Below are 26,962 nucleotides of genomic sequence, written 5' to 3' on the forward strand. Positions count from 1 at the left end.
GAAGGACTAACGGGGCGCCGACACAGATTACCGGAACCTCGCATGAGGCTCCTGGGGTTAGGCTCTGGCACCCCTATGTGCCGCGCAATGGTACCCTTCTGTACCCATTTGTTTCCAGATCTCCCTGTAACTCAGCCACAGCTCTGGAGGCAGCCACCTTCTCCGCCAGAGCCCCCCACCAAAGCAGCTATTATCATACCCACACCTCTCCTGTCTAGAGCCTCCTGCAATTCTAGATGGCAGTGAATAATCCCTACTGGTTTTGAAGACCCATTCTATACGGCAATAGCCCTTGATGTTAGCCTGGTTCAGCTAGTGTCTGATGCAACAAAAGGTCCTTTAAGCCTGTGAAGTTGTGCCGAGAACTAATCATCCTCTTCGGGAAAGTCACTTGCGTCAGATGACTCAGCCCAGCGCCCCTCTGAGCGGGATGGTTTCAGACACCCTAGCTCGCACTGCCTCATCTATTTGCTGCTCTTACCCAGCTGCTGTCCTTCTAGCACTGAGTGTGCCTGAACACCTGTGTCGAACACCCATGGTACTGCAGCCCACAGCTGGTTGACCACTCCTATATTCCGCCTGCCTACCATTGCTATTAGGGCGGGAAGGGTTGTCCTTAACATTTGAACAGTCCCGGAGCTTATGAAATCCTGACGCACAGGATGTTCAAAACTAGCAGTATGTGCAATGAGCAAGGCTGCCCTCCAGCACTTACCCTGCAACCCTTGTTCCTTATGGAATTTCGCCTGCTCGGCTCCCACTGCGGTGAAACCCCCTAGGAATCACCGCTTGGAGAATCTGTCTGATTTGAACAACGCGCGCTGTCTGCAATAGTAGCACATTGTGCTTGACATCCTATTACCCCATTTGTTGGGACGGCAGCACACTATGTTGGCTGACCACGTCCCCACCAAGCATGGCTAATCTAGGTGCTGCGTGGGGCTTATGAGCTAACCGCAGCTTAGGTCACCTTCCCTTGGTACTATGGTGCACTTACTTGCCCCAGTTTGACCAGAAAATTGCACAGACCCCTTTGGGTGCTACCCTGGTGAACACCTTAATGTTGTGAAATCAAGTTAGACCCTGTATGTACTATGCCCATTATTGGCCACACCTCACCCTTTCATGCAGTGACAACTTCTGCAGTGCACCTCGCTTAACTGCCGTTGGATCACAGATGCCAATACACGCTAACCATCTCTGACCCTGGACGCTTAAACTCGTAAAAGTGCGGAATCCCAGATTCTCAGTCTCAGTCTCATATCAGCTACTGGACACTTCAGTGGATCAGCTGGGAGATACCATAGACCGTGTTGGTCATGAGAACATTAAGAAGCACCCACATTTTCACCTGGGCATCTTCTAAATCATACTGGCTTCACACAGCTGTAAGGCCAGAGACGCATATTAAACCAGTTTAGTGGTTTTGCCACTTGGCACCCTGCTGGTTGCAGCTCTATGATTGTGAAGCACGTGTGCCCCTGGGGTACGATGTCACTGAACAGTTGGTGATACCCCTTGTAATCTCAGGTTATAGATCCTAGCAGGATAACCCAGGGGCAGGAAAGTCTGTGGGAACCAGAGTGGTCATCCTGTACTATTACATGCCCTTTTCCTGAATGAATGGAATGCCAAGGTCCATGGTCCCCTGTCGCCATTTGGCTCTAACACAGTGTTTACCAAACGTTTCTGTGCCACAATACACTTGTTAGATGAAAACTACCTCCACCCGCCTGCTGCCCTGGCTAAAGCGAGGGTGAATATGTCTTAACTGAAGCGACCTGATACCTGCCCTTGGCTGCAGCGGAATACCCACCTAGTGAACATGGTACCTCATTGTATACGGTGCCCGCAGGGGTTCCCCATGAAGGCTTTTGTAGCCAATTGCACAATGCAGTCTCAGCATTTCGCAGTGCCTCTCTTTGCGTTGAAATTTCCAGAGTAAGTGTAAAATGTTACTTTCGCACCATTGGGCTGGTAACCGGTGGCAAAGGCAGACTTATTTTGTGGCTTCTGACGTTGCCGCTGGATATGTACTAATGCAAGATAGTTGCATAAGATGACTGAAGCCACAATTCTGGCTTCGCTGCGTGGCATATTGAAAATGCTTCCATTTTGGACTGCTAGGACTGTCATCAAAACGTGTTGAACCTCGCATTAAGTGTCTCCCTTCTATGAGTGGCAAGCTCAACCGTAATTGGACCATTTCACTAATCAACTTCTGCAACAGCCAGACAGGTCACCAGCACGCAGCCAGGTGCCGAAACCAGAAAAAGGGAGCCCTTTGGAAAAGGAATAGCCGCGCACAATCCCTGCGTTGGAGACAAAATTGACCTTGTTGTACTGCGAAAGAGGCACATGCGGAGACAAAATAACTATTATTTGCAAAACAGGGCCTGTCCCTGACTTTTGTCTATATTGGGACAAAAGATGAACCATGCTATTATCACTGATCGAATCTGTGATGCCATATTCGCTACCTATGGCATTTTGTTTCTATTTGCCATATATGACTGACACCGCACTCTCATTCTGTGCTTTGTGTGATCTTGGCCCCCTTAAGTGTGAGCCCCGTGAAGTATACTTGGCTTTGTGGCCGATAATGCACCAGTAAAGGTGAGGAAGTAAAAACCATACTTCGCGAGTTCCGGCCAGCACCGACAACCATTTTGCCAATTGCCATCAATAGCGCATTCATCAATAAGACATTCAGAAGGGCCATATGCATAACTCCTGGTGGCCAAAGGACCTTGACCCCAGATCCTGCCCCCGTTGGGGGCAGGGGCGTGAGGGAGGGAGAGAAGCCCAATGACACTACAGGGCCACCCTCCTGAGTGGCCCCCTGCGGTAGCCTCGGGCAGCCGCAATTTTCTGTGACAACTTTGCAGTCCACTTTAGAGACAAGATCCTAACGATCTAATCAAACTTGAACGTCAATGAGGATAGGGCTCTCCCCTTGTTTGATGTGGGAGACCCTGCTGATCTGCACCCCCCCGCAGCTCTGTCAGCATTTCTTCCTATTTCCTCCTTGCAAGTTAAAAATCTTCTCATGAATATGATATCAGGGTCAGATGATGACCCCTGCCCACTAAAAGTCTTGCAAATTGCTCCAGATCAGATTGTGTCGTTTTTGGTCAAAGTCTTCATTCAGTTATTAACATTGGGAATATATCCATGTCTTTGGAAGGAAGCTGTAGTCATTCCCATTTAAAAAATAAAATGGGGACCCAGAGGACCGCAGAAAACCTTTGCCACATCTCCTTACTGCAAGCGCCAACAAAATTGCTTGAAAAATATGTTAACCATAAATTAGCACAGTTTATTACCTCCCAGGACCTCTTAGACCACTCACAGAACGGGTCCAAAAGTGGTCACAGCACAGAGTCAACGGTGGTTGCTGCTGCGGATTCCATCAATACCAAGTAGAGCGGGGGGCACTATCCTGGTAATGTTGGATCGGACAGTTGCATTTGACACAATATCACCATCCCACCTGGTCCAATGATCATATCTTTTAAGGGTGAGGGCCGATGCTCTGGACCTGCTTTGGTCCTTTTCAACAGATTGGATCTAAACAGTCATTGTGGTAAATTAGAGCAGAGGCTTTCAAGCTCCCCTGTGGGATTCTGCAGCAGTCCTCCCTCAGGCCTACCCTATCCAATCTTTATAGCTCCACACTAGTGGAGCTGGTCTGCTCGTTCGGCTTTCAGGTATTATCTTTTGCAGACAACACTCAAGTTGCTGTCTCCATATCAGACGTTCTGCTGTGGGTAGCAGACAAGTTAAAATAATGTATGAATTGCATCAGTACCTGGATGAAAGACAAGTGTTTAAAATTAAATGTTGATAAAAAGAAGATCCTTGTTTTTGGGGCGCAGCATTCGATGTGGTCTGAACTTTGGTGGCCAGAAATTTGTGGTCCTCTACTATCGCTGGTTGGATCTGCCAAAAACTAGGGGGTTAATATTTGTAACACTCTTACTTTTTATGCCCAGGTCAGCAGTACTGTGATTGCCTGCTTTTTTATTATCATAACCTTGAAAAAGATATTTGCTGTTATTCCATCTGAACTCTGAGTGGCAGTGGTTATCACTTTAATCACATCTCGTTTAGAGTATTGTAACACTTTACATTTGAACATCAGTAAGTCTTCGCTGAACAGACTACAGGTAATTCAGAATGTGGCAGCCCACCTGGTCCTGAATGTGTCTAAACATCTATCGGTGATGGAAGGCATTTGCTCCCTTCACTGGCTGCCAGTCAGAAAGTGGGTGATATATAAAGCTTGTTACATGGTCTTTCTGGCTCTTCACCATCAAGGGTCTGTGCCGTTCAGAGCAGCATTTCACAGGTACACCGCAAAAAGACTGCTTAGATTGTCCTTTTATCAGGAAGGTGACCATGCGTAGATTCCACAAAGCCGGGTGGGGCAGCAGATCCTTCTCTGTAGCGGTGGCTAAATTATGGAACACTTTGCCTGTACATACTGCAAACTTGGTCTCTTTCTTGGTGTTCCGTAAAATCTGGCTTTTCTCCCTTCCTTGAATGCAGCTCCTTGGTCTCCGCGGATGCTCCCTAATGGCCTAAGCGCATTGATGACTTCAAGTTTAGTGCACTTCACCAATCCAATCTAATCCAAAAAGCTTTATTCGACAAATATGTCATAAAAGCACAATACATAAAATAAATATTTCATAGATCACAGTATGAATACACAAATAAAACCATATTTGGAGTGGTTAAAATCTATCCTCTGGATAATAAAATACAATAATACAGTTTAAAACGACTGGAAGTACAAAAACTTGGAATCCATTTACAATTCATGGGGTTGAATAATACAGGGACACAAAATTTGATTCACGGATAGTAAACACATATACAATGATACCATGACAGAGCTACAGAGCCTAAATATATGGGAGTCTACTCGCCATGTCCATGTGCAAAAAGGCCGAGGCGGAGACAAGCCTTCAGTTAACCGGGAGTGACTGAGACCTAATAGCCCAAGTCCATCCCTAGAACTTTTCTAATGCAACAACAATGGGGGTTGATGTGTCTGTTTGCAATAGTCTAGTGCCCAATGATCTACAAATAGGCATCAGGCATGCTCGACTGGGGGCAGGGTATGCAGGACAAACAAACAACATGTGGGTCAATGACTCCAGATGGACCTGACAAGCGGGACAAGATTTGTCACCCGGGTTAACCCATCTTGCTGCGTAAGATCTTATTGGTAGTGAGTCCACCCTAAATTGCAAGTATACCTTCCGGTCATGTGGCTTAGTTATTATGCCCCAATACTGCTCCAGACTTGGTGTTGGTTTAACTTCTAGGAAGCAACCTGTAAGTGAGGATGAATCACTGTTTCTGTAAGTGTTTTGGGTAAGCCAATCCCAGTATTTTGCTTTTAGGGTCTCCTTAGAGGGGAACGGGTACATGTTGGATTTTCCCACAATGTTGGTATGCCTATGCTTATTAGAGAGGCTCTAACCTCCCGCAACCAATTCCTTTTGTTAAAGCGATCTGTTCTAATTAGGTCCTTAAGGCCTGCAGCGTATGTTGCCAATTCTGGTGCACACCAAATTCTACGCCAAGAGAGGGCGTAATCTCGCTGTATCAGCCAGTGCTTTCCTACCTAAGTCGTAAGGCAGTGGACGCACCTGGGTGCTTTGCAGGAGGCTGGTGATCTTACGTAGGAACCTGTTTTCCTCTACAGTTAGTTTGGACAAATTCTCATACCCCCAAAGTTCTGCGCTGTATAGGGCAGAACTGACCACTTTCATATGGTATATTTGAAGCACCGGGCTTACTGGTTTTTAAAGAGAGGTGCTGAACTCTGTTTGTAGGACTCCAGATAGTTGTTGCTGCTTTAGTGCGGCCATGTCAAGCTGTTGATTCCACCTCAAGTCCTTCTGCATAATGACCCCTAAATATGTAAAGGCATTAACTTGTTCTAAGGGACTGTTATTTAACAATATTCCTCCTTTGGATGCTCTATGGGGATTAAAAGACATAAATGTAGTTTTTAACACATAAATTTCCAAGCCCCGTGCAAACAGAACTCCTCAAAAAGTAGCAGAGCTCACTGGAGACCGCTCGGCGTTCTTGAGATAATCACGGTATCATCAGCGAACATTAGGATAGGAATTTTTATGCTTGCTAGGACTGGGGCGTCAGTGGGAGTAAGCTCTAAAAATGTGGCAATCCCGTTAACAAATAGGGAAAATAGAGTGGATGCCATCACGCACCCTTGGAGTACACCTTACTCAATAGGAAAGGGATTTGTAACATTACCCTGTGAACCCCAACAAATTTGGGCATAATTGTCCTCATGAAGTCTAGCAATAAGAGTTAGCAAATCAGGAAACATCACCATCTCCTGCAGTACTGCCCATAATTTGCTTTGGGGCACGAGGTTAAATGCTGATTTAAGGTCCACAAAGGCAGCATACAAGCTGTCCTTGGCCAGGACCATCGTCTTCCAGTATAGTAAGATGAATCGAAAAACCTAGTCAATAGTGCTGGTGTGCGCCCGGAAGCCAGCCTGTAATGGGGGATACAATACATCGCTCATCTATCCAGTCTTCAACCTTATTTAGGACTGGCCACCCCATTATCTTTTGCAGAGAATCTATTAGGCTAATAGGCCTGTAGTTGCCAGGGTGAGATTTCTCCTCTATTTCTTTAAACAGGGATAATCTCTACCCCTTTCCAGGAGTCAGGGACCGGTGCACCCTGGGCAATTGCATTAGCCAGCAGGACTATATACCGACACCATTTGGTTTTATCATAAAGAAATATATCGGCTAGGATGCCGTCTAATCCTGGAGCTCTCCCACCCGCTACCACTCCTACAGCGATGTTGACATCTGCCCCATCAAAGACCATGTCTTGGTAGAACGAATATGAAGGCTCAGCCAACTCACCTTGGATAGGCTACGGGCATATTGGGGTTTGAAGAGGTTGACCCATTGTCCTGGGTGACATGATTTTGTGGCGATATTGGCTGGCCATCTCTACCCCATTATACTATGTTCTAAAACTGTTTGGAACTCTTGCTGGTACATGCCCGTCTGAGTACCTGCCATCTGTTTCTGTCCCATGCTTTCTTGGCCTTTTCCTGTGCACTCCTGTATATTTGCCTGGCTGGCCTAACTATACCAGGGTCTTCTGCTTTGATAGCGGCCCATAGAGACCTGCACGCCACTCTACATTCCTCTTTAAACTAGTGGCACGCTTTCTTTTGTTGAATCGTTTTGTCCTTACAATGCCTAACGAAGTGAGTACGAAGATGGGCAAATAATTTATTATGGATGGTAGTTATATGCTCTGAAACCAGAGAAATGGCTGTACAAGCCTCTAGCTCAACTATGGCACATTCAGTATCCATAGTGATAGTGTCTAAAAGGTCAGGCTTGTCTAATATCTTCACCCATTTTAATCGTATCGTGTTGTTTGTGGGGATCACATCAAGAGTTAACAGTTTGCTGCCTGGGTGTGTAAATACCTTCTGTGGCAAAAGATCAAACGTGGTACATAGGGGATTATGATCACTCTCTAGCCAGTCCCTCACAATCATATCCCCAAAGGCGTGCCATAGCTGCAAATTAATTAATAAATAATCAATGCAGCTAGCACTATGACCGTTATTAAATGTGTTTGCCCCATGTTGATAGACTTCTTCCATTTACCGACCGTAAACCTTTCTCTAGACAAATGGAATTGATTTGAATTGCCACATCCGACCATTTTTTTATGGGTGCTAATTCTAGTTTGGGAATACCCCACTGGGCGTCTTCCTCACCTGTAAGATCATACTCCTCATTTCCCAGGGGCTCAAAGGACGCATTAAAGTCTCCCTCAATTAGGACTTTTGAATCCCGGGAATGCAGATCTAATAAATCGTCGAAAGCCGCTAAGACTTCTGACTTCTTCCCCTTTGTTCCTCTCACATAGATATTATAAATATCAACAATACTTTGTGAACCCAACTTCAGCCTGATTGCAAGGATGTGCTTACACTGAGTCTGGAGAGCCCTGATACTAAAGCCAATCACCTGGCGAACCCAGGTTATCAAACCCCCTGATGGCTTTCATTTTACCCCACTAATTGTTGGGATATGGTAATTTAAATATCCCAAACAATGAAGGGGGTTCACCAACCAGGTTTCCTGAAAAAGACAAATGTCATATTGCTCAATTAAGGTATGCCAATCTGGAGATGTGACCTTTGACCTCAGCCCTGCAATGTTCCAAGATACCACAGCCAGCCTTGATAAAGTATGGGAAGATATCATTTGCCCATTGGACGAATTTGGTGATATACCTCTAGTGTCCCACAATCCCTCAAGTGAGCAAGGTGTTGTCAGTGTATTCCTAGGCACTCTGTGAGAAGTGATACATGGGGTCTGAGTACTAGAGGAGGAAAGCCTACAAGTAGGGGAAGTGCTATGAGATACTAAATACAATTGGGGCTCGCTTTATCATTAGTCTCCAATAGGGAACATCCTACTAGATGTATAGGTATTTGCCTGGTGGATTGCCTACCCTGGCTAGATTGGGGGGGGGGGGGGCATCCTATTTTAGGAATAAAACTCCCTGAAATGAAGGAATCATTTTGCAGTAAAAGATTAACCATGTACGTAAGGCCCTCAATCATTGTTCTTATAGTCCCTATTTCTAATCTAAGAATATTGATAAGTATGTGCATTTCTTGGGATTTTATATTAGGACTCGGGCCTATCTCAACGTTAGGGATCAAATAGGGCTGGGGTGAAGGGGGCCTTGCTTCCCCTTCCCCCTCGGACGGGTCCGCCAGATGAGAAAACCTGTTTGTACAAATGACAGTGGGACCCGGCTGTTCGTAACTGGTGTCAGAAGGCTTGATGCGAAGTTTACAGGCCCTAACGTATCTAATTTTCCCTCCATAATTGATGCACTTTACAAATGTTATTACATTCCATTCCCATTTCAGCTTTTCTTTTTAGAGTGAACCTGGCCTAAGGGAATTAGAGCACTTTACAACACAACCCAATTGAATTACTCATTTTATTTTTTTGCTTTTATGCACAGAGAGATTAAGGGTCAAGTGTACTAATTAATTAACACAAAAATCCGGTCACAATTTGTGTCCAGTAATTTTGTGACTGGTAATGAATTTTACAAAATGAAGTATGTATTTGCAAGTTAGTTAGTAAAAATCTAATTCAGTTGTGGGTCATAATCTGACCTACCTCATTAATATTAACGAGGTAGGCAGAAAATTGCAACTCACTCCGACTGGCGACCATCTCAACCCCATGTTTGTAATTGCATTTAAATAAAGTATTACTTTTTACTGCAGCCATTTTTCCTTATTGGCAATGGAGCTAAGTTACATTTTTTAAAACATTTTTAAAAGGTTTGCTTCAGAGTTAGCGGTAGAACCTTGGACCACTGCCTACTCTACTACAAACTTTTTTTAACAGTCAGAAAGGGGAATGAGTCACCTGAGGACCCCATCCCTTTTGTGAATGAGTTACCACAACAACTTTAAAGTTGGTAATTTTTCACAGTTTTGAGACCGGATTTCTGTTGTATAACATTGTACATAACATATTGATCTGGTATTTGGTAGGGACACCCTACACACACCCCTTTCAAATATTTCATTGTGATATATTCACAAAAGTTAAAGTTTACTGACTCCTCAAATGGAATTAGCACATTAGTACATGTAAACCCAACCCAAAGTGATTTGCCCAAAATCACAGGATATTGATCCGAATCATAGTTAGCTCAGAGTGCCCAAAAGAGGAGCCTTTTTATGTTGCTAATAACTTTGCTGCCCTTTGATGAACCTGTACAAAACTTTTTTTAAAGTTCATCTACCTTGACTCCTTCATAGAAAGCTCTGTGCTGATTCGTCAGGCAGGCCACTAAAAAAACGTGGTCGAAAAACACTGATCTTTCATGTTAATTTCCATAGGAATTACAATAAATTTTGCAGAAAGGTAGAACTTTACTTTTTTGTAACTTGGTGTAAATGCTTACACTCATTTTGGAGGAATTAATATGGAAACAGGTTTATCAGGTTGAGCATATTACTTCATGTCTAGAAAGCCTATAGGCCACTGTCACACTGTCACAATGATTGATGTCATAATTGATGTAATTGAACATGTCATTACTATTGTAATATTTGACGTCATATCAGTGCATTGCTAAGGTGCAAGTTATAGTTAGCTCTGTATAATATAACTTGTACATTTCAGTGTTTTTGTTGTTTTTTAAATATTAGTTTTTATCTCATGTCATCACACTCACTTACTCATAGAGCCCGATCATACAACCAGACACTCACCCATACAGCCACTCACACAGCCACACACTCGGCCATAGAGCTACTGACAAAACCAGTTATGAACATATACAGCCACTCACATACCTGCTCACTCACCCATACAGCTTCTCAACAGAACCACTCACACACACATTCACACACCCAAAGAACCACTTACATACCAAGTCACACATCCATACAACCACTCACACAGCCACTCACTCACCTATACAACCAATCCCGCCGACACTCACTCTTCCATACAGTCACTCAACACCAACTCACTAGACCAAACACTCAAACAGCCACTCACTTACCCATACAGCCACATATCCACCCAGTCACTTACTCATACAGACATTTAGATACCCACTCACTCACACATGCAGTCACTGACATACCCACCCATACAGTCTCTCACACAGCCACTCACTCACCCACCAATACAGCTACTGACACACCCATTCACTCACTAATACAGCCACTCACAGCCACTAAGACACCCACACAGCTACTCAGGCACCCATGGACACACCCATACAGCCACTCACACACATGTACATTCACTCAGACAGCCAGTCACACATGGATAGACACAGTCACACAGACAATCACATAAATGTTGTTAAAATAAAAAATAAATCCCTCATCATTAGTAGTACGCAAAGTATACTAATTTAACTTTTAAGGTACCTTAGTATATACATTTAACACAAAAACATTTAGAAACACAATCACTGGATAATGTAATCAGCTCTATCATTTGAGATATCATGAGTGATGTTACTGACCATGTCATGCGTGATATAATATGTGAGGTCATAAGCAGTGTATTGTTGGGGCATAAGTTATAGTTAGCTCAAGTAACTTTAATTGCTGAATTTATCTAGTTTTGTATGAGTGAAATCTGATCCTAACTATAACGTCCCTGTAACCTTTGTTTTTTATGAGTGTTTTAGAGCAGTTCAACTTCAATGAGAAAAATAACAATGTCGGACGAACTGGATTTTATACGGTTGGACTGTCGTGCAACCCTCAGACCTCAAAATCCAAAGTCTCAAAAGCCAACAGGAGGAGGTGCCGATGGGGACAGCAACAACAAAAAGATAGGAAGACAAAACAGAAACACCAAGAAAGTATGAAACACAAGTAACCAATAGTGAATCTGAAATTGGGAAATCGATTATAAATCTTACTGATCTAACACTGTCCAAAGCAGAAAAACAGATCTTATTGTTGGGACTTTCATTATGTCCAAAGAATACACTCAATTATCCTCAGGCAAGAATCAACACCTTCAAGAATATAAGGAAACTCAAACTTTTAAAGGTGCAGACACTGACTAAACAAGTGAATGAAAGTGCCAGGGGGAACGAGCCAACCGAGAACAACAATGGGTGGCACAACTATTGCGGATCTCTCAGTTCTAAGAACTCTGAGATAATTAGAAATAGAGAATGAAGATCCTGATGCTGAATTGACAATTATGGACATCATCCGAGAACAGAATATAGAAATTGGAGAAGCAGCATCCACACCATTGAGGCTACGATCAAGAGTGACACCAACCACTGCAAAAGATAACATAAATACGTTTCATGAATTAATCACTTAGGGTCTGCAAAGGTTCAATAGGGGGGTCAATGAAGGAAGTAGAAGACGTACAGCCAGTGAATGGCAATATCATGATTTGGTGGCGAAATGAAGGAAAAACAAGCATGTGGTAACACATAACTCTGATAAAGGGGGCAATGTTGTCCTGTGGCCGATAAGTATGTACTTACCTGGTGCCTGGAGATAACTTCTTTCTGTTTGAGGGTGACCTATATCAGAAAAAGCGAGGGACTGTGATGGGCACTTGTTTCGCCCCCAGTTAATCATACTTGCGTACAGGCTGGTGGGAGGAACAGGTGCTCCGCAGAGAACACGCACAAGCTAGGGAAAAATACATAGTAATGTGGACAAGATTTAAAGAGGCTTTATTTGTGATATGGAGGGGTACTACCAACTCCGCAAAACAGTTTGTCCATCGTCTAAACAATAATGGCTTGAATTTTAAATATACACATATGATCAGTAAAAACAGTGTAACATTTTTAGATGTAGAGGTGTATGTTGAGTCAGGAAATCTAGAGAGGAAACTTCACAGAAATGGAGACAGCAGGGAATACAACCCTAAATGCATCTCGCTTTCACCCGGCCCATACGAAACACAGCATTCCATATGGTGAAATGCTGCGAGCAAACCGAAATTGCAGCACACCAACTGAACTAATCAAGTGTCAGAATTAGATGACCCAGAGATTTTTTGAGAGGGGTTACAGTGGAACAGTGGTTGAGGAAGAACATCAGGCAGCAAATAGGAGAAAACGTGAGGTGATCCTATTCTCCAAGAAGGATTCTAGGGAGGAAAAGATTGAACCCCAGATGCGAATTCTTACCACATACAATACCCAAAATAAAGAATTCTGGGTCAATAAAAACTGGCATATAATTAAAACAGATCCGGTGATTGGGAAAAAACTTCCTGGACACCCCCCTCTAACATACCGTAGAGCACCATCATTAAGAGATGCAATAGTTAAAACAAGCCGGGAAATGGAACGAGGTCTGGGGTGGTTAAGACCTTCACCTGACTTTAAGAAATGTAGCCGGTGCAGAGCATGCAGTATAGGTCAGAATACCACTGTTTACTCTACTCCCTTCGGCGGTAGGGAGGTATAGCTGAGGGGGGCCTATAACTGCAAGACTGAATTTACGTTCTATGTGCTAACCTGCATGTGTGGCTTACAATATGTGGGGAGCACAACACGGCAGGTTCATAAAAGAATGCTGACGCACATGAGGGCAATCACCAATGGGGACCGGTCATACCCCGTAGCTCGACACTGTGAGATCATGCATCAAAAAGATCCTACACAAGTTAAATATTTGGTAATGGATGCAGTCCCGATGAGTAGGAGGGGCGGTGATCGCGTAAGAATATTACCCGAGCTCGAAACGAGATATATTCTCACACTTGATAGCAAAACACCCAATGGGCTGAATTATTAGGAAGAATATCATTCATGTCTATGACATCCATGTTGAGACAACTGTGGTTATTTAAGAGTATTTCTGAGTGTTGAGCAGTAGTCTAACTGACTCCTTGTAAAGGTGGCCTGCTTCTGTTCGTTTAGAACACTAAAATGGTATTAAAAGGCACTAGCCAGATTCAGTAATGTTCGTAGGGCGGCATGATTATTGACAAAATGTAAGGAAAATAGTATACAAATGCAATAGATAATGGAGCCAATACATTGTTTTCCTGTGATAAGTGCATTATTCGGGCACTTTCCTGTGATTGTGACGATATCGGTATGGATCTGACAGAATATGCACTTTAATTTGAATAAGACACTTGTCTTTTACTTTACAGGCGATTAAATTTTGATTTGCTCAAGTGCATATTTCATGTACTTAAGAGTCTGTTATAGGCACCTCTTCCCTGATGTTTGACAAATTTCATGAATTATATCCTCTTTATTTGAAGATAATTGAATGCCATACTGGGGTTAAAAATTTCAAGTGATTGAAACTTGATAACAAGTATTATAATGTGTTATTTAAAGTAAGGAACCTTTCTTTTATATTAGTGTGACTCCCGGAAAGATAAGGCCATCTATTGACAGGTATACTTTGTGTGATCAAGGCCGGCGTGACTGCCGAAACATGTTATGGCTGACGTGAAATAAAAGTAACCTGAATAATCTGCAGGTGTAGTTGGCTGTGTTTGTAGCTAAAACTTGCCAAGCTTGAAGTTGATATATATATCGCACAGACAGTTCCAAAAATGCTGCGCACTCAGGCTGTTGTGATGATAAATTATTTATTTTGTGCAACTCAAAGCAAGTATACTGACAAACGCGTTTCAGCCTTATAGCCTTCGTCAATGTCCATATATATATGGATCACTGACAGATTATGGGAAAGTGAAATATTGTGTGGATATAGTATTGTCTCAAAAATATCAAGGACCAAAATATCGAGAAGGAAAGTGCAAATCGGTAAGTATGGATTTACTATTCTTAACTCCGCATCTACATACCTTGAAAATAAATATATATATATAGGGAAGGTACATATATGTGGAGTTATATAGTAAAGTTTTGCTTACCTACTGAACCTTCCCTTCACAATATTTTTGTCCTTGATATCCCTGACATGATATTTTGTCCCATCATATTTTGTTTAAACACCTATTATATAAACATACCTATATATGTTTAAATATACATATACATATATATATGTATATGTATATGTGTTGTAATTAAATCTGCAAGAACGTACCCCCGTGAGTGCTTCCTTCTTCCTGCGGGAGAACTACGCTGAGGGAGGTGGAGCAGTACTGGTTTTGCGAGTGCACCCTCGCAACAGGAGCACCCGCCTGTGAGTGCGGCGCTTTGGTGTTTTTTGAGCTGAAATATATATACATATATATATATATATATATATATATATATATATATATATATATATATATATATATATATATATATATATATATATAGCGCCCCTGCGAATTAGCCAGTTGGAACATGTGACATCCTCTGATGAAGAAGCCTCCGGGCTTTGAAACGCGCAAGGAACTTTGGTTATGATGTGGAAACTGACGGTTTTACAAATTAAAGCTTGGTGGAAGCACTCCTCTGCGTGGGCGTCTTTGCTGCAGGGCAACTTTTTGATGAATTTAACAGCCTGGTCGAGAAGGATGCCCCACCATGAAGTGAAATGTGGGGCTGAAAGGTCACTGAGCATCGGACCTCTTCAGCGCAGAGAAGGTAAATGAAAGAAAAACGGCGCTTTCACAGCAGTCCACATGGATTTTATTTTTAAAGAAAAAGACACTGTTCTGGAACTGCTCCCACAAGGGATTAATAAATATTTCGCCAACACTGAAACTACGGGTTCCAGCATGCATTAAAACTACTTACCAGTGCAAGTCACGTGGATCAAAGTCACATGGACATCGCAAGCATGCAGATAATGGCGCCCCTGCGAATTAGCCAGTTGGAACATGTGACATCCTCTGATGAAGAAGCCTCCGGGCTTTGAAACGAATAAGGAACTTTGGTTATGATGTGGAAACTGCCGGTTTTACAAATTAAAGCTTGGTGGAAGCACCCCTCTGCGATGGGCGTCTTTCCTGCAGGGCAACTTTTTGATGAATTTAACTCGGCAGCCTGGCCAAGAAGGATGCCCCACCATGAAATGAAATATGGGGCTGAAAGGTCACTGAGCATCAGACCTCTTCAGCGCAGAGAAGGTAAATGAAAGATAAACGACGCTTTCACAGCAGTCCACATGGATTTTATTTTTAAAGAAAAAGACACTGTTCTGGAACTGCTCCCACATGGGAGTAATAATTATTTCGCCAACACTGAAACTACGGGTTCCAGCATGCATTAAAACTACTTACCAGTGCAAGTCACGTGGACATCGCAAGCATGCAGATAATGGCGCTCCTGCGAATTAGCCAGTTAGAACATGTGACATCCCCTGATAAAGAAGCCCCCGGGCTTTGAAACGTGTAAGGAACTTTGGTTATGATGTGGAAACTGCCGGTTTTACAAATTAAAGCTTGGTGGAAGCACTCCTCTGCGTGGGCGTCTTTGCTGCAGGGCAACATTTTGATTAAAAATATATATATATATATATATATATATATATATATATATATATATATATATATATATATATATATATATATATATATATGTATGCTCCTGCTTGTGCCTTCAATTGAGAGTCACTCGAACAAAAAGCACGACCTTCAAGCATAGGTCGATTCGAAGGTATGAAGGATTGCTGCGTGCTGTTCTCTTTCACAGTCTAAACACCAGCTGCCTGACGCGTTTCGAATTTCTTCTTTCTCAAAGGCTGTTTGGTGAGAGATTTGCACAGACCGGTCTCCGCTTTTAACGTCCAATGAATACATTATGGCACGCCCTCTGTGGGCTGTTCAGGATGAAGCTGCGCTTGGTATTCTGGAATTTGTAGTCCCGGTTCTATTCAGTGCTCTTGGAATACTGCTGAATTAAAGCCCAGAATGGGCCCCAGCCGGCAGAACCCTTCTCCAGCCTTTGCTTTCTGCCCCACGTAGTAGTGGCCTGTGGATACTGGTCACCGTGGCCTCCCTCGTAGGTGGAGTGGTGCACTCTCGGCGGCAAGGCAGCCGCCTGAAAAATGTATGCTCCTGCTTGTGCCTTCAATTGAGAGTCACTCGAACAAAAAGCACGACCTTCAAGCATAGGTCGATTCGAAGGTATGAAGGATTGCTGCGTGCTGTTCTCTTTCACAGTCTAAACACCAGCTGCCTGACGCGTTTCGAATTTCTTCTTTCTCAAAGGCTGTTTGGTGAGAGATTTGCACAGACCGGTCTCCACTTTTAACGTCCAATGAATACATTATGGCACGCCCTCTGTGGGCTGTTCAGGATGAAGCTGCGCTTGGTATTCTGGAATTTGTAGTCCCGGTTCTATTCAGTGCTCTTGGAATACTGCTGAATTAAAGCCCAGAATGGGCCCCAGCCGGCAGAACCCTTCTCCAGCCTTTGCTTTCTGCCCCACGTAGTAGTGGCCTGTGGATACTGGTCACCGTGGCCTCCCTCGTAGGTGGAGTGGTGCACTCTCTGCGGCAAGGCAGCCGCCTGAAAAATGTATGCTCCTGCTTGTGCCTTTAATTGAGAGTCACTCGAACAAAAAGCACGACCTTCAAGCATAGGTCGATTCGAAGGTATGAAGGATTGCTGCGTGCTGTTCTCTTTCACAGTCTAAACACCAGCTGCCTGACGCGTTTCGAATTTCTTCTTTCTCAAAGGCTGTTTGGTGAGAGATTTGCACAGACCGGTCTCCGCTTTTAACGTCCAATGACGTCCGTGGGGCAGAAAGCAAAGGCTGGAGAAGGGTTCTGCCGGCTGGGGCCCATTCTGGGCTTTAATTCAGCAGTATTCCAAGAGCACTGAATAGAACCGGGACTACAAATTCCAGAATACCAAGCGCAGCTTCATCCTGAACAGCCCACAGAGGGCGTGCCATAATGTATTCATTGGACGTTAAAAGCGGAGACCAGTCTGTGCAAATCTCTCACCAAACAGCCTTTGAGAAAGAAGAAATTCGAAACGCGTCAGGCAGCTGGTGTTTAGACTGTGAAAGAGAACAGCACGCAGCAATCCTTCATACCTTCGAATCGACCTATGCTTGAAGGTCGTGCTTTTTGTTCGAGTGACTCTCAATTGAAGGCACAAGCAGGAGCATACATTTTTCAGGCGGCTGCCTTGCCGCCGAGAGTGCACCACTCCACCTACGAGGGAGGCCACGGTGACCAGTATCCACAGGCCACTACTACGTGGGGCAGAAAGCAAAGGCTGGAGAAGGGTTCTGCCGGCTGGGGCCCATTCTGGGCTTTAATTCAGCAGTATTCCAAGAGCACTGAATAGAACCGGGACTACAAATTCCAGAATACCAAGCGCAGCTTCATCCTGAACAGCCCACAGAGGGCGTGCCATAATGTATTCATTGGACGTTAAAAGCGGAGACCGGTCTGTGCAAATCTCTCACCAAACAGCCTTTGAGAAAGAAGAAATTCGAAACGCGTCAGGCAGCTGGTGTTTAGACTGTGAAAGAGAACAGCACGCAGCAATCCTTCATACCTTCGAATCGACCTATGCTTGAAGGTCGTGCTTTTTGTTCGAGTGACTCTCAATTGAAGGCACAAGCAGGAGCATACACATATATATATATATATATATATATATATATATATATATATCAGACATGAAGGGTTTACAATAAATTAAACTACTTCGCACCGACTTTGGGTCTGCTTTGGTCTTTGGAACTGAGGGATTACAGTGGTGAAGGCTCCCACATACATACATACATACAGACATTCATACATACATATATGTATATATATATATACATACACACATATATGTATATATATATTCACTGAAAAAACCATAGGTTTCAAACCAGTTATAGTTAGGAATTAGCATTTAAAAAACCTATTAAATTCACTGAAAAAACCATAGGTTTCACACCAGTTATAGTTAGCTGGAAATTTTACTGACATAAAACCATTGAATGATGTCACTGACCATGTCATGAGTGATGTAATATGTGACGTCATCAGCAGTGCATTGCAGGCGCGCTTGTTATAGTGAGTCCAACTAACTATAACGTTGGAATTTCAATGGTTTTATGTCAGTAAAATTTCCAGCTAACTATAACTGGTGTGAAACCTATGGTTTTTTCAGTGAATTTAATAGGTTTTTTAAATGCTAATTCCTAACTATAACTGGTTTGAAACCTATGGTTTTTTAAGTGAATTTCATAAGCTTTTTAAATGCTAATTCCTAACTATATATAGGGTCTCAAACCTATGTTTTTTTCAGTGAATTTCAAAGGTTTTTTAATAGCAAATTTCTACAGCTATGAAATGTAATATTTTTTGTAATAAATCCTATTTTGTATATTTATGTAATACTATTTTATTTATGTTTAATGTTCAGGTTTTTTTTTTAAATTATTTTTTTTGCCCTGGAGCGCTCCCGGTGCGCGTCCCGGTGAGCGCACGGGTAAGCGTAGTCTTGTGGCGTGCCCCAGGGCGCGTACCAGGGAGCGTCCCGTTATCGCTATTGCCGCGTACGAAAACATCATTGTGACGTATCGCGTAGCCGGGTCCGCGTGATACGCACGGTGTAAGCGCACCCGGAAGCACTCACGCGCATACGAACGCGCTACGTAAGCGCCCCGGGGCACACCCCGGGGCGCGTAGCGTAAGCGCGTCGGGTCATGTGACCTGAAAATAACACTTTTCATTGGTTCAGAACAGTTTTGGTTCCAAATGATGAAAGCCCGGGTCATGTGACCAGAAAATAACACTTTTCATTGGTTCAGTTCAGTTTTGTTTTCCAAATGATGAAAGCCCCCACCTTTTTTCCTTATTCTGACTTTGTCCTTTGACTGAGGAAGACCTGTTTGGAGATCTGTGACTAATATTTTTTACTTTAAAATGGCTTCAGTAGCAGCAGCAGCAGGAGCATCTCAGCCACCACCACCACCACCACCAAGAGGACCACCACAACACCACAGTGGTGGAGATGTAGAAGAGGAGGAGGAGGGGAGGAGGTGGCTGCCAGAAGATAATACCCCATATAGGCCAAAGCAGCACATTATATGGGAGTTTTTTTTCCATCCCAAAGGACCAGAAGAAAGTGAATGCGCCAAAGGTGACTTGCCTAATCTGTGGCACTGAACTTTCAAGGGGGAACCCTAACAAGAAATACTCATTTGGCAATAACACCATGATTCGCCACATGCAGCGCAGGCATCCCAACAACTATGCTGCAGCAGAGGTGAGAGAACTGGCCAGTAACCGTCCCCAATCTTCACCCAGCACCTCCAAAAGAAAGCAATCCACTCCATCGGGACCAGAGACAAGGGAGATGGTCCCAAACATACAACCAAAGTTTGGGCAATACAGGATCACTTGTATTTTTTGTGGTAAAACCATCACCTGTGGTGAGCAAAGCATAAACCTCATCAACCGTGCTGGTGACAACCACAATTGCCCCAAAAAAACATAATTTTTTCCTGATTTTTTTTTGCTCCAGTTGAGCTGTTTTCAATTCCCTGGTTTTTGTTTCTCCCCATAAAAATAACAAAAAAAATATAAAATAGTTCATAAAAGAAAAAAAAGTACAAAATGTTCAAAAAAACATTAAAAAAATATAAAACAACAAAAAGAAGAAAAAACCCAGTTCTTTTTAGAACTACCTCCAATTTATAAAAAAAGGCAACTTTTTAAAAAACTCTTTCATTCTTTTTTCCCCATGGTACGCTCCCCGGTCCGCTCCCCGGTGCGCGTACCGGGTGCCCCCCCCCGCGAAAATCGAAAGAAAAATAAATAAATTTGCCCCGCGGGGCCCTTTTATGGCCCCCACATCAAACCTAGGGGATCACGGGGGTCTATTCTGCCCACTTTTGGTCATTTCCCTCCTTTGTTTTTTCCACCTCTTGTGTCTCGATCCTACCGAGACACAAGATGGCGGCCGCTCCGGACTGTTTGGAATGTTGGCAGACACCCGAGAGCCAATCAGCTTTCCGCGCGCGAACTCGAGTAGCGCGCTGGTACACGCCCCGGTGCGCGTACCGGGGCGCACTTATAGATATATATACTTTTTTGAACCTAAATTACTCAAAATCCACTGGAGCACATATCTTGAGACATAGCAAAGGCACATCGGGCTACCACTCCCTACAATTTTGCCAAGTTTGGTGGAAATCCATTCAGCCGTTCGGGCTAAAAGTGAGGTTGACCGCCCTATGGAAATTAACATGGGAGAAACACGTTTTGGGAACCTCCTTTTATCTCGGCCCCCGCTTGATGAATCCCCCCCCCAAACTATCAGGGAAGGAGCATAGCGCCGCCAGGCATTTTTGAGGAAATTTTCAGGCAGATTCATCAACCGGCGCCAAAGTTATTACCAATAGAATGTTGCGATTTCCCTATTCAAAATAATCCTAACTATAACTACCTACTGGCGACCGTAGGTAATATATATATATATATATATATACATACATACACTACCTCTCAACCTACCCCTACCTGAAATTCTAACTCTAAGAACAAGTCAAATATACAACCCTTAGCCTAACATACTTCTAACCTTAGCACTGAACAGAATTTAATGCTACCTCCAAACATAACCCAAACAGAAGCCTTTATGTTACACCTAAACATCATCCTACTCCTGACCCTACTGTTAATCCTACAACTTCAAATGTTTTCCCTGAATGTACCGTTCAGCACTTCTTGCGAAAATCTGTATTGTATTTGGTATGTGAGCATGGACCGCATGGTGTTGGTAACATGTTCAACCACAACATTGACTTTGCTTCACCAGCTCCTGCCCTCGTTTTAATAGCAACCTTCACTTAAATCAGTTTTACCTAAACACCTTCCACTTACATGACACCTTTTTTGAAATAGCTTTTGAAGGCTTCAGATTCATGCCCCTGCACCTCTCGATGCTGGATAGGGCTCCCACCCAGGTCATCATCTAGCTGGGTGGTGAAGACAGCAGCAGCCCCCTGCTCATCCGGAGTGGAATCTTTTCCAATCCAGTAATGGATATCGATGATGGTTGCAGTGGCTGTCTTCTTGATCTGCAAACAGCACAAAAGGAGAATCATTTCAACAACAATGCCCATAGTAAAGATGCAGAAAACTCATGTCACTGAAAATTACTTTGCCTAGTACCTAACAGTATGACAGGATGCAACCCCAGTCTGAAGGCATTGACTCAGATGCTATTGTGTTGATATTATCCCATTGTATTCTACAATCTATAGTCCTGGGTATTTAACTGGAGAGAGCAAAACAACTCACCCCAGGTGCTATGGGAGAAATAAATCATAGGTGGATAAACTTTCTATTCTGCATAAAGCTATTGTAGGTGACTGTAATGTGAGTGGGTCCATGTTGCAATGTACACTGATACGTAAAAAGAGGTTTATTTATGGAGAGACCATAAAAAAGGTAGCAGCAGCATAGGCACGATAACATTAGTAAACATTACAAAAACACTATAAGTGAAAATAGAGCAAAACCATGAGGTTCTATATACACCATCAACCAACCAAGCAAACTGTGATCTATATACTGTGGACCTCAGAAGATACCAACACAAACGTATAATCACAGAACGCAAACAAATCTAGATTGTATGGGTAATGACTGCGCTAAATATCTGCTTTACGTTAACATGTTCTGGCATGTATTGCTTAGCGATAATATATTAAATTATAATATAATATAATATAATATAATATAATATAAGATAAGATAAGATAAGATAAGATAATATAAGAAAGGTAATGTAGGTGCCTATTTATTTTTGAAGGTTTTATATAGCGCGGACAAGACCCTTGCGGGTATCAGAGCGCTGTACAACAAATAAAGGAGATAGAGGAAATCGAAATATACATACAAAAAATTCTTGGTTATAATAGTCAAACAATGGTAGCTGTTCCAACAAAAGACAAATATTTACAAGCCTGCATCTATAAATCAAGTGAATTTAGCCAGGATAATAGATTTCACTTCATTTTTAAAGGATGCCGCTTGAGGGTTCTGTCTTGTTTTTAGGGGTAAGGCATTCCATATCCTAGGGGCCATCCCTGAGAAAGAGCGGTTATACGTTTTCTTCTTGGTGAATCGTTGTGGTTTCAGTAAAAGGTTATAAGAACTCCTGTTGGTTCTGTTCCCACCAGATGGTATTAATTTCTCTACAAAAACCCAGGTGACCCCACTTACAAAACCAGGTTGTTTTGAGGTAGGCCATTTTGATGTTGCCTCAACATGTTTTTGGCCCTTGCCTGTCCCGGGTACTTGGGCCTCCCACATGAGTGAGGCACCGTTTTTATTGAGAGACCCGGGGGAACGCTGGGTGGTAGGAAATTTGTGTCAGCCCAGTGATGGTGGGGGTATTGTCATGACTTTTCGGGCAGCCCCTACACTATTAAAACAAAACAATCCATGGTTTCTAGTGGGCTTTCTGCGCCCCTGGGGGCAGATTGTGGGCTACAGCTCCCATCTGCCTTTTGGGGGCAGAAAGACTGTCATTTTTGTGGGGGGGAAGGTGGGGGCATTGGCGTGCCCGTTTCGGGCAGCCCACACCCTAAAAACAATTGCGCAAAAAAAATCCCTGGTGGATAGTGGGCTTTCTGCACCTCTGGGGGGTCAGATTGGGGGCTACTTCCCCCATATGCCCCCGGGGGGGACAGAAAGGCTGTAATGGTGGTGGGGGTGGGGGCATTGGAGTGGCCTTTTTGGGCAGCCCCCAACCTAAAACAAATTGTGCAAAATAAAATCCCTGGCAATTAGTGTGTTCTCTGCCCTCCCGGGGGGGGCATATTGGGGGCTACTGCCCCATCTGCCCCCCAGGGGGACAGAAAGGCTGTAATGGTGGCAGCGGGTGGGGGCATTGGAATGCCCGTTTCGGGCAGCCACCACCCTAAATAAAATTGCACAAAAAAATCCCTGGCGGCAAGTGGGCTTTCTGCCCCCCCCCCCAAAGGGGCAGATTAGGGGCCAATGCCCCATATGCCCCCCAGGGGGGGCAGAAAGGCTGTAATTGTGGCATGTGGGTGGGGGCATGGGCATGCCGCCACCATTATTTTTACTTTCTAAAAATAAATTCCTGGTGTCTAGAGGGCTTTCCGCCCCCGAAGGTGCAGATTAGGGGCCAATGTCTCATGTGCCCCCCAAGGGGGGCAGAAAGGCTGTAATGGTGGTGGGTGGGTGGGGGGATCGGCATGCCCATTTCGGGCAGCCCCTACCCTAAAAATACCTTCTAAAAAATATCCCTGGTGTTTAGTGGGCTTTCTGCCCCCGAAGGGACACATTAGGGGCCAATGCACCCATCTGCCCCCCGGGGGGGCAGAAAGTCTGTAATAATTGGGGGGGTGGGGGCATGGGCCTGCCCGTTTTGGGCAGCCGCCACCCTTATTTTTACTTTTTTTTTTATCCCTGGGGCCTAGTAGGGATTTGCCCCCCCCAGGGGCACATTGGGGGCTACTGCCCCCATCTGCTCCCCAGGGGGGCTAAAAGACTAAATGTATCCAAATTAACCTGGGGGGAGCAAAGGCCCTTGCCCAAGGGGCCGCTCCCCCCTCCCTGGTGTCTAGTGGGTTGATCCCTGGTTGGGGATCGCCCTCCTAAGGCGATCCCCAAGCAGGGATCCACTGAGGAGGGGGATCATTGGAAAGGGGAGATTCTCCCCTTTCCAATGATACCTCTCCCGTCTTTCTACGTGCTCAGGGGGCTGAGACAGCCCCCTGAGCACGTAGAAAGGGAAACTGAAATGAGCCAAGGGGCCGCTCCCCCCTCCCTGGTGTCTAGTGGGTGGATCCCTGGTTGGGGATCGCCCTCCTAAGGCGATCCCCAAGCAGGGATCCACTGAGGAGGGGGATCATTGGAAAGGGGAGATTCTCCCCTTTCCAATGATACCTCTCCCGTCTTTCTACGTGCTCAGGGGGCTGAGACAGCCCCCTGAGCACGTAGAAAGGGAAACTGAAATGAGCCTCTTGGCTCATTTCAGTTTCGGTATTACTGAAATGACGTCAGCACGACGTGCACACCGATCATCATTTTAGGGAAACCAGAGGGGGCCTCGGGAGCTAGGGAAGCTCTTCCCCAGCTCCTGAGGCTATTTCGGTAAAAAGGGAATCCCTCTGGTGCCCGCACCAGAGGGATTTCCCAGGGGATGTTCCATGACGAGCTGGACTCGTCATGGCCGCAGGAGCACTGTGTCCCATGACGAGTCCAGCTCATCATGGTCATACAAGGGGTTAATGTAGAGTTGTGTGTCATCACGACATTGTCTTGAGGGGGCCACACTCCGATGCTGATGTCCTGTTGTATATCCTGCAGGACAGCTTCCAGACACAGCGTTATCCCGAGAGCCACTATCCACCTTCGGTGATGTGGGTGCGCTTGGACGAGTAGTGGGTCGACGCCAGTGAGGTCTTGATTCTGATGCTGAGGATTCGTTCCGATCGAGTCCAGTAAGGATTTGAAGCTACTTGTCAGTATCGCTTATTTCTTATGTTCCGGTGATTTGAGCAGCAGGTCTCGCGAGGCTAAACAGGGATGTTTTTGACAATTTCGATCCCCAGCCTACAGAGCTCACTTCTTGGGCTCCTCTCCGGTCGCCATCCATCCATCCATTCCATCTTGAATCACAATCAAAAATCACTCTCTGGCTCCATCCAAACTGGCACAAAGGAAAAACCGTCTGAAGGGTCAGTGGCGTCACTAGGGGGGTGCGGGGGGTGCGGACCGCACCGGGTGTCACCCCATCTGGGGGTGACACCAATCTAGTTAGTTATGGGCTGCTTTAGTGCAAGCGCACGGTGCGTTGTGCACAGTTGCGCACCTGCTTTAAAAAAAATTTAATACTGCTACTACTGCAGTCAGTGCAGCACTCACTGCAGCAGCACGTACGCAGTTTGTGGGTCCCAGGGCCGTCAATCTCTTTAGCGCTACCAATGACGGCCCTGGGACAGCCCCCGCGCGAGGGTGTGCGTGCGCTCCAGCTTTGATGCGTTAGCGCGGTCGCACGAGCCCGCCAGGGAGGAGACGAGACCAACGGCAGCGCAGGGGAGTGCGTGAATCGTGCAACTAGAATAAAGAAAGTATTCATACCGAGGACATCACCCCACGGCATGGGCACATCACACCACTGCACGGGCACCATATTCTATCTGTCCACTGATATAACGAGCGCCGTCGTGGTCTGAGGTCTCCCCGCGGCACTTTGAAGAGACTTTTTAATAGTTTGCCCGTGCGTGTGCTTCATGGAGTTTGCGTCGGTGCCTTCTTGTTCTTCGCAGCTCGGGGCGCTTTATGTGTTTACAGTGCATGCCGAGGGAGCGCTTTGTTCGCTGCTACGAATGCGTGCACGCGCCCTGGAGCATTATGGTGCCAACTTTCTGAGGAGAATAAGACTTAGAAGAGTTAGGGATCGTACAGTGGCGAGGAAACACTCTGCCCCGAGGAGAAGGCCCCACCTCCTGTCGGCAGAGGAACACATGGAAATACTCGTGAGAGGTGGGAAGCGCTTTGTAAATTATATAACGCAATTAGAAGGCGTGTTAAGCTGGAGCACCGAATGCTGACAAATAAGTGCATTTCTGCAAACAAAATGTAATTGCCATAAGTCAAAATGGCATTTTGGTAGTCCCCACACAAATGTCTCACACCTAATCATGATGTGTGCGTAAAATGCATTATATTTTTATGGTAATCATGTATAACTGTGTTGAGCTCCAATTTCTCATAATTCTACAGCTGTGTAAAACTGAAGGAAGTAAAATAAAATACGTGTTCTAATTACCCTTAACTATGTTTTTCCTTATTTGTTTCTCTTAAATGCCAACCCATCCTTCCTTTATACATTGAATGGCGTACTTTTTGTGCTTTATGAACACATTACAAAAAGTCTACACAGTTATGTAAGTGTGCCAAGGGCAATCCGTGCCTTTTCATCGGATCCCATTCAGGAGGCCACAGTGCAAGCAGAGGCTAACTGGGCCTGAGCTATGGGGGGTGGGGTCTTTTGACTCTGATATCCCAGGGTGAGACTGTTGGATTTAAAAATGGGCCAAAAACAACCCCTTCACCCTTAACTTTCAGTGGTGGCCATGGTGAGCAGTGACAGACTTTTTAGGGAGGTGGTGTCCTGGTGCTCAAAATCAGAGTTTGCTTGTTTCCGGCCCAGGGAAGACATGGCTTGGCAGTTCGGACTGGACTGTTCCCATGAGGCACAGGGTCAGACTGATTTGCATATGACCATGTCTGAACTGGGGTGGTGGAGTCAGCTAAAGAACGGTGATGGATTAAACCCAGATCAGTTGACTGGGGGTGAGTGTTTGATTTGCTCAAACGCTCCGTCCATCATCCCCTTTGGTATCGCCAAGATTAGAGTTAAGCAATCAAACAGCAGCACAATAACAGATTGTCCAACCCAGTGCTTTACTTTAGAAAAGAAAAGCACTTATTTACACATACTTAAAACGGAGG

The 26,962-nt window shown here is 44.6% G+C and overlaps 1 protein-coding gene across 1 annotated transcript in view; it reads right to left on the reverse strand.

Moving 5' to 3' along the window:
• The window catches only part of LOC147684992 (villin-1-like), a 382,427-nt gene that overhangs the window by 217,818 nt on the left and 137,647 nt on the right, over nucleotides 1–26,962 (reverse strand). The window contains exon 4 of the mRNA XM_086940888.1: nucleotides 21,347–21,543. Coding sequence (XP_086797014.1) covers nucleotides 21,347–21,543 — 197 coding nt within the window. The remainder of the gene's footprint in view (nucleotides 1–21,346; nucleotides 21,544–26,962) is intronic.

Source organism: Lissotriton vulgaris, chromosome 10 (assembly GCF_964263255.1).
Source record: "Lissotriton vulgaris chromosome 10, aLisVul1.2, whole genome shotgun sequence".
In the NCBI taxonomy this organism is placed as follows: Eukaryota; Metazoa; Chordata; class Amphibia; order Caudata; family Salamandridae; genus Lissotriton; species Lissotriton vulgaris.